Source organism: Heptranchias perlo, chromosome 9 (genome assembly GCF_035084215.1).
Source record: "Heptranchias perlo isolate sHepPer1 chromosome 9, sHepPer1.hap1, whole genome shotgun sequence".
Taxonomy (NCBI): Eukaryota; Metazoa; Chordata; class Chondrichthyes; order Hexanchiformes; family Hexanchidae; genus Heptranchias; species Heptranchias perlo.
Window position 1 is genome coordinate 30,411,979 of NC_090333.1, and position 16,068 is coordinate 30,428,046.

Sequence of the window (16,068 nt, forward strand, 5' to 3'; positions counted from 1 at the left end):
TGACCAGAGCCTGTTTCATGTGGGCGCCTCATTAAGGCATGCACATTGGCATGTCCTATGATGTACCCAAGACCCCAATGCAATGTTCATGGGCAGACTGCCTGTTGTAGCAGATGTCTCCTGCGGCTGTTTGGAAGGATCCTGTAACATGACAGCTTCATGCTGTGGCAGCCTTTACTTCTGTGGGAAGAGTTGCCCTGTCCCAGATGTTGTCTGTGGGTCATCCTTCAGTAGACTACATAGAATGTACAGCACAGAAACAGGCCATTCGGCCCAACAGGTCTATGCCAGTGTTTATGCTCCCCATGAACGTCCTCCCACCCCACTTCATCTAACCCTATCAGCATTTGGTTTATCTGTACGCAGTTGTGCGACTGCAAGACAGGCGAAGAGGAATTAGGTCTTGGATGGTACAACGCAGTGACAAACTCTCTTAAGAAGTGACATGTCTAAGCGCATGTGGGTGTGTCTATAAACATGGGCACTGGGACAGTGACAGGTCTGGACAAAATACCTCAGGTGTTGTTGCACCCACATTTGTTAAGCCTTCAGGAATTCTTCTTTTTCAGCTAAATCATGCAGCACTATAGACACCCCCAAATTAATTTCCTTCCTCACCATTTTGTATGGTGCTATTTAAATAGCAACAGTGACAAAGAATAATAAAGGTATTGGCAGAAAACCCCCAAAAATGTAATAATTGCAGACTACCCAGCAGAAAACCAGCTAATGCATAGAGCAAAATGCTGCACAATGTAATTGCAAGTGCACAAAATATCAAGCACTTTTAACAGCAACTCAAACAATAACCTCTCCTTAAGAAGCCAAGTCGGATTTCCAAATGCTTCCATTTAGTGCGGCTGAATGCAAAGCCTTGCCTGAAGTCATGAAAATCAGTGTGGGAGCTAATTTTGCTAAATATGCAATGTTATTGAAGTTTGCCTGTACCTGTACTTCGTATTGCCAATACGGACTGGAAAAATGTTAGGAGTGATATGAACAGCAAAACTGACACAGATTGCAAACTTATTTCAAAGTACTGGGCTGTTTAGTTCTAAGAGTGGCATATATTACACAGGGTAGATTTTATTTTGGTTTATCTGAACGCAGTTGTGCAACTGCAGAACAGGCAAAGAGGAATAAGGTCTTGGACAAGTTTTGTACCCGATTCCTTCGCCCAGGGTTGTGTGTGTTAGATTGCCTACTCATATTTCATTAAGGTCACAAAATGCCTGCAAAAATATTTAAATGACTTTATGACATATTTCTGAGGTTTTTGCACCAGGGTGGTACCTTTTCTCTGATAAAACCCTTTCTGAACGGGTGCAAAGGGAGTTCTTGTGCAATGGGGCAAAGGGAAAGGTGCTTTGGATCAATTTTGATCTATTGCAACATTTTTTGTTACTGAGTTACATAGAAACATAGAAAATAGGAGCAAGAGTAGGCCATTTGGCCCTTCGGGCCCTGCTCCGCCATTCAAAATGATCATGGCTGACCGTCTAACTCAGTACCCTGTTCCCGCTTTTTCCCCATATCCCTTGATCCCTTTAGCATTAAGAAATATATCTATCTCCTTCTTGAATACATCTAATGACTTGGCCTCCACTGCCTTCTGTGGTAGAGAATTCCACAGGTTCACCACCCTCTGAGTGAAGAAATTTCTCCTCATCTTGGTTCTAAATGGCATACCTCATATCCTGAGACTGTGACCCTTGGTTCTGGACTCCCCATCCATCCGGAACGTTCTCCCTGCATCTAGTCTGTCTAGTCCTGTTAGAATTTTATATGTTTCGATGAGATCACCTCTCATTCTTCTAAACTCTAGTGAATATAGGCCTAGTCGACCCAATCTCTCCTCATACGTCAGTCCTGCCATCCCAGGAATCAGTCTGGTAAACCTTCGTTGCACTCCCTCCATGGCAAGGACATCCTTCCTCAGATAAGGAGACAAAAACTGCACACAATACTCCAGATGTGGTCTCACCAAGGCCCTGTACAACTGCAGTAAGGCATTCCTGCTCCTGTACCCAAACCCTCTTGCAATGAAGGCCAACATACCATTCGCCTTTCTAACTGCTTGCTTTACCTGAATGCTCGCTTTCAGCGACTGGTCTACAAGGACACCCAGGTCTCGTTGCACCTCCCCTTTTCCCAATCTATCACCATTCAGATAATAATCTGCCTTTCTGTTTTTACAACCAAAGTGGATAACCTCACATTTATCCATGTTATACTGCATCTGCCATGTTCTTGCCCACTCACCCAACTTATCTAAATCACATTGGAGCCTCTTTGCATCCTCCTCACAGCTCACATTCCACCCCAGCTTTGTGTTGAGTTGCTCTTAATGAGAAATTAAATTTTTATTTCAATACATTTATAGAACTATTTCTTGAGGGACAATTTTTATTTAGATCTTCCATAAAGAAAAGCCACTAATCACCAAAAAATGGATCATTTACAGGACTTCAGCAGAACAGAAATAAAAGAGGGCACATGAAAAAGAATTCTGCCACTATCAACTTCCATGAGAGTTCGGGAGCCACAAGACAGCTAGGCATAACCTGCAGAACCTCATGGAGGCCAGTCACTGAAGATGAAGTTTATGATGGGGATTAGTTTGGATGAACCCCAAATACAGCATTCATTGTTGAAGTAGTGCAAGATAAAAGAAGGCATGTCAGTGAGTTCATTAGTGGCCACCTCTCTCCTTGGGGGAAGCTTCCTCCATGCATTAGATGCAACAAGATTATAAACATGTTCTTTATTAACCGATTTACAATTTCTCGAAACATCACACAAAGGACATCTTGAGTGACCATCAATAGATCTGACAACTGAGTTGCACATGTCTCTGGTCTGTGAAAGGGAACACGTGAAAGATTGCTGGTCTGTAAGAACAATAGAGACAAGAGCACAACTGAAGTCAAATGGTTAATCAATGTAAGAGACAGAAAAGAGAGCCTGTAGAGGCACACTTCACGAGGGACTGGTGCTGAATCTACATTAAATTAACCTTTTTACATTGAAGTTCACCTGCCACACCATTCTTTCTTTTACCTGAAGAGTGAGTAAACTGCTTGCAGATTCCCCTGCTCTCCAGCATCAATCGTGCTTCATTCTGCTTTTAAGTAAGATACTTTCCATAGGTGACTTCCCACCCATGCAAAAAAGGGCCTCAGCCAATGGCCTACAGAACAATTGTGCTCCAATTCACCAAACTTAACTGAGTCTGCAGAAATACTAAATGTGAACAGTACCTCCTTAATATTACACGTGAATGCACTTTCACACCGGCATGGCAGAAATCAGACATAACATAGCTGGTCACACTTCCAACAGAAAATAACTAGTAGCCAGCAATGTGTTACATGCAGAAAAACTGGCAGTTATGAATATGATATGTAAAGAATAACAGTGAAATATATATTCCCGAAAATTTCCAGAAAATAATCTGGTAACGTGTTACAGAATATGTTACACAGAGAATAACAGACACCTGAGAATGTGTTAGACTGAGAATAACAGGCACCTGAGATTGTGTTAGACTGAGAATAACAGGCACCTGAGAACGTGACATCCTGAGAATAACAGACAATTTCCACCCTTACTTCCCTCAGTAACCTAGGATGCATCCCATCTGGACCAGGTGACTTATCTGCTTTGAGTACTGCCAATCTTTTAAGTACCTCCTCTTTATTTTTATCCTATCCAATATCGCTACTACCTCCTCCTTTACTGCTACATGGACAGCATCCTCTTCTTTAGTGAAGACTGATGCAAAGTATTCATTTAGTACCTCAGCCGTACCCTCTGCCTCCACAAGGAGAACGTCTTTTTGTCCCTAATCGGCCCTACCCTTTCTTTGACTACGCTTCTACATTGATATGTTTACAAAAGACTTCTGGTTTCCCGAATATGTTAGCCACTAATCTATTCTCACACTCTCTCTTTATTTCCTTTTTTAGATCTTCTCTGTACTTTCTGTATTCAGCCTGGTTCTCTACTGTATTATGAACCTTACATTTGTCATAAGCCTCCTTTTTCTGTTTCATTTTAATCACTATATTTTTAGTCATCCAGGGAGCTCTGGCTTTGGATGTACTTCCTTTCCTCCTCATGGGAATGTTCTACTCTCTACCTGAACTATCTCCTCCTTGAAGGCCTCCCATTGTTCAATTACTGTTTTGCCTACCAATTTTTGATTCCAATCCACAAAGGCAAAATCCCCTTTTAACTCACTGAAATTTGCCCTCCTCCAGTTGAGTATTGTTACGCTTGATTGTTCCTTGTCCTTCTCCATAACTATTCTAAACCGTATAATATTATGATTACTGTTCCCCAAATGTTCCCCCACTGAAATATGCTCCACTTGTCGCACTTCATTCCTGAGAACTAGATCCAGCACTACTTCCTTCCTCGTTGGGCTGGAAACATCCTGATCAAGAAAGTTCTCTTGTACACATTTCAGGAATTTGCCCTTCACACTGTTGCTGTCAGAGTCTATATTGGGATAATTAAAGTCCCATTATCTCTATAGTTTTTACACCTTTCTGTAATTTGACTACAGATTTGCTCCTGTGACCGTCCCACTATTTGGTGGCCTATAGTATACACCCAGTAGCGTAATAGCTCCTCTATTGTTCCTTAATTCTAACCAAATAGATTCTGTTTTTGACCCCTCAACTACATGAACTCTTTCCAGTGCTTTAATAGTTTCTTTGACCAATACTGCCACCCCCCCTCTCCTTTCTTTCATTCCTTATCTTTCCTGAATACCTTGTAGTCAGGAATATTAAGTACCCAATCCTCCCCTTGTTTGAGCCAGGTCGCTGTTATTGCCACTATATTATAGGCCCATGTGGTGACTTGTGCCTGCAGCTCACCAACCTGATTTACCATGTTACGTGTATTTACGCACATGCAGTCCAAACGCATCTTAGACTGCCTCGCATTTGCCTCCTGTTTGATCCCTTCTGTTTCTGAATTATTTTTTACTCTAGTGCTATTTGTCTCTCTCAGTCCTCTGTGCACCTTGTTTCTCCTTTCTAATGTTTCATTCTGGTGCCCAACCCCCTACCAGCACTAGTTAATACAGCTATACTGAGAATAACAGACACATGAGAATGTGTTACACTGAGAACGACAAACACCTGAGAATGTGTTAGACTGAGAACAACAGGCACCTAAGAATGTGTTAGACTGAGAACAACAGGCACCTAAGAATGTGTTAGACTGAGAATAACAGGCACCTGAGAATGTATTACTCTGAGAATAACAAATATTCAAGAAAGTGTTATACTGAAAATAACATATCTGAGAACATTACACAAAGAGAATAACAGACATCGGAGAATGTTACACAATGAGAATAACACACATCTGAGAATAACAAACACCTGAAAATGTGTTATACTGAGAATAACAAACAGTTGAGAATGTGACACACTGAGAATAACAGACACCTGAGAATGTGTTACACAATGAGAATAACAGACACCAGAGAATATGCTACAGTGAGAATAACAGACACCCGAGAATGTGTTACACAATGAGAATAACAGACACCTGAGAATGTGTTATACTGAGAATAACAAACAGTTGAGAATGTTACACAATGAGAACAACAAACACCTGAGAATGTGTTATACTGAGAATAACAGACACCTAAGAATGTGTTACGCTGAGAATAACAAACGTCTGATAATGTGTTACGCTGAGAATGAGACATCTGAGAATGATACACACTGAGAATAACAGACAACTGAGAATGTATTATACTGATAACAACACAACAACAACAACTTGCATTTATATAGCACCTTTAACGTAGTAAAATGTCCCAAGGCACTTCACAGGAGCATTATCAAACAAAATTTGACACCAATCCACATACAGAGACATTAGCACAGGTGACCAAAACCTTGGTCAAAGAGGTAGCTTTTAAGGCACGTCTTAGAGGGGGAGAGAAATGTAGAGTAGAAGAGGAAGGAAATCCAGAGCTTAGGGCCTAGGCAGCTGAAGTCACGGCCGCCAACGGTGGAGTGATTAAAATCAGGGATGCGAAAGAGGCCAGTATTGGATAAGCGCAGAGATCTCGGAGGGTTGTAGGGCTGAAGGGAGTTACAGTGATATGGAGGGATGAGGTCATGGAGGGATTTGAAAACAAGGTTGAGAATTTTAAAATTGAAGTGTTGCCGGATCAGGAGCCAGTGTAGGTCAGCGTGCTTTGGGGTGATGGGTGAACGGGACTTTTCTCGAGTTAGGATATGGGCAGCAGAGTTTTAGTTCAGCTCAAATTTATGGAGGGTAGAAGATGGGAGGCCAGCGCAATGGAATAGTTAAGTCTGGAGATAACATACGCATGGATGAGGGTTTCAGCAGCAGATGAGCTGAGGCAGGGACGGAAACAGGCGGTGTTACAGAGGTGGAAGTAGGCGGTCTTGGTGATGGAGCAGATATGTGGTCAGAAGCTCATCTCAGGGTCAAATAGGATGCCAACGTTGCAAATGATCTGGTTCAGCCCCAGACAGTCTCATATGAGAATGTGTTACTCTGGGAATAACAGACCTCTGAGAATGTGACACAATGTGAATAACAGACATCAGCGAATGTGTTACTCTGAGAAGAACAGACCTCTGAGAAAGTAACAAAATGTGAATAAAAGACACCTGAGAATATATTACTCTGAGAGTAACTGACACCTGAGCTTGTGTTATACTGACAATTACAGACATCTGAGAATGTGACACAATGAGAATAACTGACACCTGAGAATGTGTCACTCTAAGAATAACAAACACCGGAGAGTGTGCTGCTCTGAGAATTACAGACACTTGAGAATTTGTTACTCTAAGTATAATAGACCTCTCAGATTGTGTTACTCTGACAATAACAAACACCTGAGAAAATGTAAATCTGAGAATAACAGACATTGGAGAATGTGACACGACGAGAATAACAGACACCTGAGAATGTGTTACATTGACAATAACAGACACCCGAGAATGTGTTGCATTGACAATAACAGACACCTGAGAATGTGTTATCCTGAGAACAACAAGACACCTGAGAATGTTTCACAAAGGGAATAACAGACATCTGAGAATGTTTTACTCTGAGAATAACAGACATCTGAGAATGTGTTACTCTGAGAATAACAGACACCTGAAAACGTGTTATAATGAGAATAACAGACATCTGAGAATGTGTTATACTGAGTATAACAGACACCTGAGAATGTTTTACTCTGAGAATAACAGACACCTGAAAACGTGTTATAATGAGAATAACAGACATCTGAGAATGTGTTATACTGAGTATAACAGACACCTGAGAATGTTTTACTCTGAAAAATACAGACACCTGGGAATGTTTTACTCTGAGAATAACAGACACCTGGGAATGTTTTACTCTGAGAATAACAGACACCTGAGAATGTTTTACTCTGAGAATAACAGAGACCTGAGAATGTTTTACTCTGAGAATAACAGAGACCTGAGAATGTTTTACTCTGAGAATAACAGACACCTGGGAATGTTTTACTCTGAGAATAACAGAGACCTGAGAATGTTTTACTCTGAGAATAACAGATACCTGAGAATGTTTTACTCTGAGAATACCAGAGACCTGAGAATGTTTTACTCTGAGAATAACAGAGACCTGAGAATGTTTTACTCTGAGAATAACAGACACCTGAGAATGTTTTACTCTGAGAATAACAGAGACCTGAGAATGTTTTACTCTGAGAATAACAGACATCTGATTCTATGATACAGAGAAAATAACACTTTATTGGAAACATTGGGAAGATAATACACCTGGGAATGTGATACAGATAGATGAAAAAGACCTGTGAGTGTGTTTCTCAAAAAATAGAGAATGAGTAAAAGAGAATAAGAGGCACATGGCAATGTGATACATAGGGAAATATTTAATGCAATTGATCGCTTAGAAAACTAGATTTGATTTCATATTGACATTTATTCTGTCTGTATCTTAATAATAGATACTTCCACTTTTAGCTTCTTTGTGCAATTGGGCCAACCACTGCTGAAAAGAAAGTAGGCAATCTAGTAGTGTGTTTCTGCTGATGTGTAAGTGGCTACTTGGAAATATATAGGATTAGCTGCGGGAAGGGTGGAAGGGGTTTATAGAGGTTATTACTGAAATGCCTGCCAACAGCACACCTGAGCAACGATAAACTGGGAATGTTCAACAAAACTGGATCATATAAATTTTTCCTAGGAATAAAGGAAGAGCATGAACACGCTGAATTGGTGACTCATGATTAGGGCTCAGATGACTGTATACAATTCAGGTTCACTCTTTGGATTCAGGAAGCCATTGGAATCCAGGGCATATGGTGCAGCTGGATGCCACGTACAGGGTACGGTATATCAAGTATCATTCAGTCAGACCTGCAGTGCAATGTGCTATGGAGTGGTAGGATAAGGTTTGACTCTCATGATTCTTCGCATGGCAGGTATCTAACCTTAACCATACCATTGTGGGAGCTGATTGGAGGCTCCGGATTTCTCCACAAGGAAGAAGAGAAAAATTAAGGGGCGAATGAGTGCCAGCTCTATGGCATGGCTTTTATCTCCCCCTCATATGTGCCCGTCTGCCTCTGGGCATCTTCACATCACACCGGATACCGGGTTTTTGGTGTTGAGGGAGGGGTGGAGTAGCTCATACTCTGTATATAGTACACCCAATGCATGTGCGTAAACACACACACTCACACAAAAACAGACACACACGCTCACACACAGAAAATTACAGAAATTCTACATACCTCCACCATTTCTGTAGCACAGGTAGGGGAACCTCCAGACATTCCCAAGACCTACAGCATATCCAACACTAGTCAGAACAAACTCTATCTGATTGGACCAGTTCCCACGCTTCAAGTTTTCATCTTTCTTCACCATCTCACCTGGAATAGCACCATTCTGCAAAAAAGTTCAAATAAAACCATCAGCGTCCTGGAGATAAACCCAGTCACACTTTCTACTACACTACCAATAAAACATAAAATTATTTCAATCTCCGAGATGGGCTGTTGGCTACCTGCTCACAGTCCTTTGCCGATGCCACTCAATGGCCAGCCTCCAAGAGACGTATAAAAATGTCTTGTTATGACTTCCCTTCTCTTATCCTCTTCCTTTCCTCTGGAGAAGTGGCTGACCTCTCTCCAGCACCATCAGAGGTTGAGCCATCCCAGAGCTTGTTTTGCACCCTTCTCAGTAACCTGTTACACAGCAGCATTGTATAGGGGTCTAGATAACCAAGCAGCGAGTTAAATAGGATCTTCCAGTGGCACAGTGGATAATGGAACCGGATGGTGTGATAATCTACCACTCAGATCAGGAAGGCCCCAGGTTCGACCCCAGGTGGTGTTTAATGTGCTAGGGAAAGACCACTCAGTCAATGGGGAAAACATCTTAAAAGTGCAAACATGTGTCATATTTCTTCTTTCAAACTTGTGACAAAACTGAGGTAGCTGATCTCAGTTTGGGCATCAGGTGGAGGGGTGAGGGTGGCCCACAATTGGTTTAGTGTCCCTGAGCATTTAAGGGTGAAAATATCACACGTTATTTTGTCTCTGATTGCTATCCAGTGACCCCTGCTGGAAAATGTGCTGGTATGGACACTATTATGGCCTCCATAGTTGAATAGCCCAATGACAATCTCTGTCTAGGCTCACATATGAAGAATGACCATTTGATTGAGGTATTCGAGGAATACCAGTTCCGGTGAAAATGTATCCCATTATGCGGCTTTGGGAGAAAAAAAAACTCAGGAGAAACTAATTAATAAACAAAGCTGAAGGCAGCTGCTATAGTAACAGAATGTGCATCTCTGTAAACTCCACAAAGTAGGGTTAACAAAAGATAATCTTTGTTATGTTGTGTAAAACAATGCAACCCTTTGTTAGAGTGTCAGCATCAATGATTCAGTATTTTTATTTTCATGAGACGAGAATCTGAATCCAGACAAAAGGAGTTACAAGTGAGCTTTTGCACGGCGAGATATAGAATTAGCTTGTTACAAACAGTTCCACAGCTTCACTACAGAGTATCCAGCATTGTACACACGGCCATTGTTCTTGGTAGCCAGTCTTTCAATAGCAAATGGAACCTGTCCGACATGTTCGTTCCCTGAGTTTGGTGGGCTGAATTGCTTATTTCCAGAAAATCATGACAGGAATCTAATAATGCTACTGCACCATTGCATGAAGCCCCATTAAGTCACTATTGCTATTCTTTCCCCTACATCACGGAACCATCCCACCTCCACACTAAGAAAGGTTAGAAAGTAAACAACTTTTCTGAACCCCACCCCAATGTCTTGGATTGTACTGTGTAATTAAGTACTGAACCATACAGACCAGAAGGTTCCCGGTCCAATCTGCACTGAGTTGTCTGGTTTGAGTGCCCTGGCCTATATATATATCAGCCTGCAACTGACCGCCTCCAGTCACCCCTACTAAAAAGTGCATGTATGTCGATATTGGATGAAAACAGGATTGGGCTTAGCTGTGATGTTCTTCATGGTCCAATTGTCCACCAATGTGCACAGTCTAGGCTCACACATGAAAACTGGCCACCTGTGCAAGGTATGCTGGGGCTGCCAGCACAAATTACCTTCTGATGAGGACAGGGAGAAAAACTGAGGGGAGGAGGGAAACTAAATAGATGGTAGTGAGATCCAAGCAGGCTGAGCAGGTACTGCACTAGGGAACCAATCTCCATTCCAGACTGGCATTCACAAAGGAAAACAGTATCAATATCCATAGTGTCATCTGGGTTACTCAGTGACTTCCGCTGAGCAGGAATCAATGCCTCCACCTGACATGATACATCACATCTCATGGAGTTTGGCTCTGAGCTCACATTGATTTTTGTCCATATAATATTGCGATTCATTGAGTGTGAAATGCCTAAATACTGATAGTTTACTGAGTGAGTACCTGAGGTCTAAATACTGATAGTTCACTGAGTGAGTACCTGAGGTCTAAATACTGATAGTTTACTGAGTGTGTATCTGAGGCCTACATACTGTGAGTTTACTTACTGAGTATCTGAGGCCTACATATTGGGAGCTTATTGAGTGAATATCTGAGGCCTACATACTGGGAGCTTATCGAGTGAATATCTGAGGCCTACATATTGGGAGCTTATTGAGTGAATATCTGAGGCCTACATACTGGGAGCTTATCGAGTGAATATCTGAGGCCTGCATACTGTGAGTTTTCTGAGTGAGGGGCTGAGGTCTGCATCCTGGAAGTTTACTGAGTGAGTATCTGAGGCCTACATACTGGAAGATTCCAGATTGATCTACAGAGGTGCTACAATTGACCTCAGTGCACTTTGGTTAGGAAAATGAAAGCTGGACTGGACTCCGACTCCTTTACTGTCCTGTGACCACTGTTGGAAGTGCCATGCGTGGGAGTCAGGTGAAGGGGAGTAGGCTCAGCTGCAATGTCACACATAGGAGCTAACAGACCAAATTTTAAGTGTCTGCACCTTGTTCGCGTACCACAACGTTAGGTTCCAGATGTATGCTGATGACACCCAGGTCTACCGCACCACCACCTCCCTCGACCCCTCCACTGTCTCTCATTTGTCACATTGCTTGTCTGACATCCAGTGCTGGATAAGCAAAAATTTCCTTCAACTAATCATAGAATCATTACAGCAAGGATGGAGGCCATTCAGCCCATCGAGTTCACGCCGGCACTATGCAAGAGCAATCCAGCTAGACCCACTTCCCCGCCCTCTTCCCGTAGCCCTGCAAATTTTTTCCTTTCAAGTACTTATCCGGTTCCCTTTTGAAGGCCATGATTGAATCTGCCTCCACCACCCTCTTCGGCAGTGCAGTCCAGATCCTAACCACTCGCTGTGTAAAAAACTTTTTCCTCATGTCACCTTTGGTTCTTTTGCCAATCACCTTAAATCTATGTCCTCTGGTTCTTGACCCTTCCGCCAATGGGAACAGTTTCTCTCTATCTTCTCTGTTTAGACCCTTCATGATTTTGAATACCTCTAACAAATCTCCTTGCAACCGTCTCTGTTCCAAGGAGAACAACCCCAGCTTCTCCAGTCTATCCACGTAACTAAAGTCCCTCATCCCTGGAATCATTCTTGTAAATCTCTTCCACACTATCTTTAAGGCCTTCACATCTTTCCTGAAGTGCGGTGCCCAGAACTGGACACAATACTCCAGTTGTGACCGAACCAGTGTTTTATAAAGGTTCATCTTGACTTCCATACTTTTGTACTCTTTGCCTCTATTTATAAAGTCCAGGATCCCATATGCTTTCTCAACCTGCCCTGCCACCTTCAACGATTTGTGCATATATACCCACATATCTCTCTGTTCCCGTGCCCCTTTTAGAGTTGTGCCCTCTAGTTTATATTACCTCTCCTTGTTCTTCCGACCGAAATATATCACTTCGCATTTTTCTGCGTTAAATTTCATCTGCCATGTGTCCGCGCATGCCACCAGCCTGTCTATATCCTCTTGAAGTCTATCACTATCCTCCTCACTGTTTATGACACTTTTAAGTTTTGTGTCATCTGCAAATTTTGAAATTGTGCCCTGTACACCCAAGTCCAAGTCATTAATATAAATCAAGAAATGCAGTGGTCCCAGCACCGACCCCTGGGGAACAGCACTGTACAACTCCCTCCAGTCCAAAAAACAACCGTTCACCACTACTCTCTCTTTCCTGTCACTTAGCCAATTCTATATCCATGTTGCTACTGTCCCCTTTATTCCGTGGGCCACAATCTTGGTAATAAGCCTACCTTGTGGCACTTTATCAAATGGCCTTTTGAAAGTCCATATACACCACATCAATTGCATTGCCCTCATCTACCCTCTCTGTTACCTCATCAAAAAAGTCAATTAATCACAATTTGCCTTTAACAAATCCGTGCTGGCTTTCCCTAATCAATCCACACTTGTCTAAGAGACTATTAATTCTGTCCTGGATTATTGTTTCTAAAAGTTTCCCCACCACTGAAGTTAAACTGACTGGCCTATAGTTGCTGGGCTTATCCTTAAACCCTTTTTTGAACAAGGGTGTAACATTTGCAATTCTCCAGTCCTCAGGCACCATCCCCATATCTACGGATGTTTGGAAGATTATGGCCAGTACCTCCACAATTTCCACCCTTACTTCCCTCAGCAACCTAGGATGCATCCCATCCGGACCGGGTGACTTATCTACTTTAGATAGCCTTTCTAGTATCTCTTCTTTATCAATTTTTAGCCCATCCTGTATCTCAGCTATCTCTTCCTTTACTGAGACTCTGGCAGTATCTTCTTCCTTGGTAAAGACAGATGCAAAGTACTCATTTAGTACCTCGGCCAACCCCTCTGCCTCCATGAGTAGATCTCCTTTATGGTCCCTAATCGGCCCCACCCCTCCTCTTACTATCCATTTACTGTTTACATGCTTGTAGAAGACTTTTGGATTCCCTTTTATGTTGGCTGCCAGTCTATTCTCATTCTCTCTTTGCCCCTCTTATTTCCTTTTTCACTTCCCCTCTGAACTTTCTATATTCTGCCTGGTTCTCACTTGTGTTATCAACCTGACATCCGTTTCATCTTACTCACTATCTCTTTTGTCATTCAGGGAGCTCTGGCTTTAGTTGCCCTACCTTTCTGCCTCGTGGGAATGTGCCTAGACTGTACCCGAATCATCTCCTCTTTAAAGGCTGCCCATTGTTCACTTACAGTTTTGCCTACCAATCTTTGATTCCAATTTACCCGGGCCAGATCTGTTCTCATCCCATTGAAATCGGCCCTCCTCCAATTGAGTATTTTTTATTTTAGAGTGGTCCGTGTCCTTTTCCATAGCTATTCTAAACCTTATGATACTATGATCGCTGCTCTCTAAATGCTCTCCCACTGACACTTGCTCCACTTGGTCCACTTCATTCCCTGGAACCAAGTCCAGCAATGCTTCCTTCCTCGTTGGGTCGGAAAAGCTCGGGTTAAGAAAGTTTTCCTGAATACATTTCAAAAATTCCTCCCCCTCTTTGCCCCTTATATTATTATTGTTATCCCAGTCTATATTAGGATAGTTGAAGTCCCCAGTTATAACCACTCTATAGCTTTTATACCTCTCTTAATTTCCCTGCAAATTTGCTGCACTATATCCTTCCCACTAGTTGGTGGCCTATAGAATATACCCAGTAGTGTAATGGCACCTCTTTTATTTCTTAACTCTAACCAAATAGATTCTGTCCTTGACCCTTCCAGGACATTCTCTCTCTCTACTACTGTAGTATTCTCCTTAATCAATACTGCCACCCACCACCCCCACTCCTTTCTTTCCTGAACACCTTGTAACCAGGAATATTTAGTAGCCAATCCTGCCCTTTTTTGAGCAAGGTCACCGTTATCGCCATGACATCGTATTCCCATGTGACTATTTGCGCCTGCAGCTCACCAACCTTGTTTACCACGCTTTGTGCGTTTACACACATGCACTGCAAACCAGTCTTAGACTTTCTTGTACTCTCTCTTAGTCTGATCCCACCTAATACTGTACTATTACTTGCTTTAGTGCTATCTTTCGCTCCCGATCCTTTGTGCCCCTTGTTTTTCCTTTCCAATGCTACATCCTGGTGCCTATCCCCCTATCAAATTAGTTTAAAGCCCCCCCCCCACTGCACTAGCGAAACTCCCCGCAAGAACATTGGTCCCAGCTCCGTTGAGGTGCAACGTGTCCGACCTGTACAGGTCTCACCTTCCCCAGAACTGGTCCTGATGCCCCAGGAATCTAAAGCCCTCCCTCCTGCACCATCTCTCCAGCCATTCATTCATCTGCTCTATCCTTCTATTTCCATACTCACTCGCGCATGGCACCGGAAGTAATCCAGAGATTATTACCTTTAAGGTCCTGCTTCTTAATCTCTTTCCTATCTCCTTAAAATCTGCCTACAGGACCTCATTGCTCTTTCTACCTATGTTGTTGGTACTGATATGGATCACGACCTCTGGCTGTTCACCCCCCACTCCCACAGAATGTTCTGCAGCCGCTCAATGACATTCTTGACACTGGCACCAGGGAGGCAACATACCATCCAATATTGGGAAGACTGAAGCCATTGTCTTTAGTCCCCGCTACAAACTCCGTTCCCTAGCCACAGACTCCATCCTTCTCCCTGTCTGAGGCTGAACCAGACTGTTTGCAACCTTGGTGCCCTAATTGGCCCTGAGATGAGCTTCCGACCACATATCCGCTCCATGACCACGACCGCCTACTTCCACCTCTGTAACATTGCCCGTCTCGGCCCCTGCCTCAGCTCATCTGCTGCTGAAACTATCATCCGTGCCCTTGTTACCTCTAGATTTGACCATTCCAATGCTCTCCTGGCCGACCTCCCATCCTCCACCATCCATAAACTTGAGCTCATCCATAACTCTGCTGCCCATATCCTAACTCGCACCAAGTCCTGTTCTCCCATCACCCCTGTGCTCGCTGACCTAATTGGCTCCCGGTCCAAGAAAGCCTCGATTTTAAAATTCTTATCCTTGTTTTCAAATCACTCCATGGCCTCACCCCTCCCTATCTCTGTAACCTCCTCCAGCCCTACAACCCTCCGAGATCTCTGCACTCCTCCGATTCTGGCCTCTTGCACATCCCTGATTTTAATCGCTGCATCATTGGCGGCCGTGCCTTCTGCTGCCTAGGCCCTAAGCTCTGGAATTCCCTCCCTAAACCTTTCTGCCTCTATACCTCTCTCTCCTCCTTTAAGACACTGCTTAAAACCTACCTCTTTGACCAGGCTTTTGGTCACCTGTCCTAATATTTCCTTATGTGGCTCGGTGTCAAATTTTGTTTGATAACGCTCCTGTAAAGTGCCTTGGGATGTTTTATTACATTAAAGATGCTGTATAAATGCAAGTTATTGTTGTTTGTGTGCGCTCATGTATAAGATTAAATATTAAAGCACACAAAAAACAATGTTAGAGAAGACGAATCCAACCCAATGGTTCGGGGTTAGCAGCAGATACCACAAAACCCATTAAGCATTCGCCTTGAGT

General features: G+C 42.9%; 1 protein-coding gene across 4 annotated transcripts in view; it reads right to left on the reverse strand.

Annotated features, from left to right (window-relative positions):
- slc6a9 (solute carrier family 6 member 9) overlaps positions 1-16,068 on the reverse strand; it is a 222,206-nt gene that overhangs the window by 25,995 nt on the left and 180,143 nt on the right. For all 4 annotated transcript variants that reach the window (XM_067990113.1, XM_067990112.1, XM_067990114.1 and 1 more), the window contains one exon: positions 8,798-8,954. In XM_067990113.1, the coding sequence (XP_067846214.1) occupies positions 8,798-8,954 (157 nt within the window). The remainder of the gene's footprint in view (positions 1-8,797; positions 8,955-16,068) is intronic.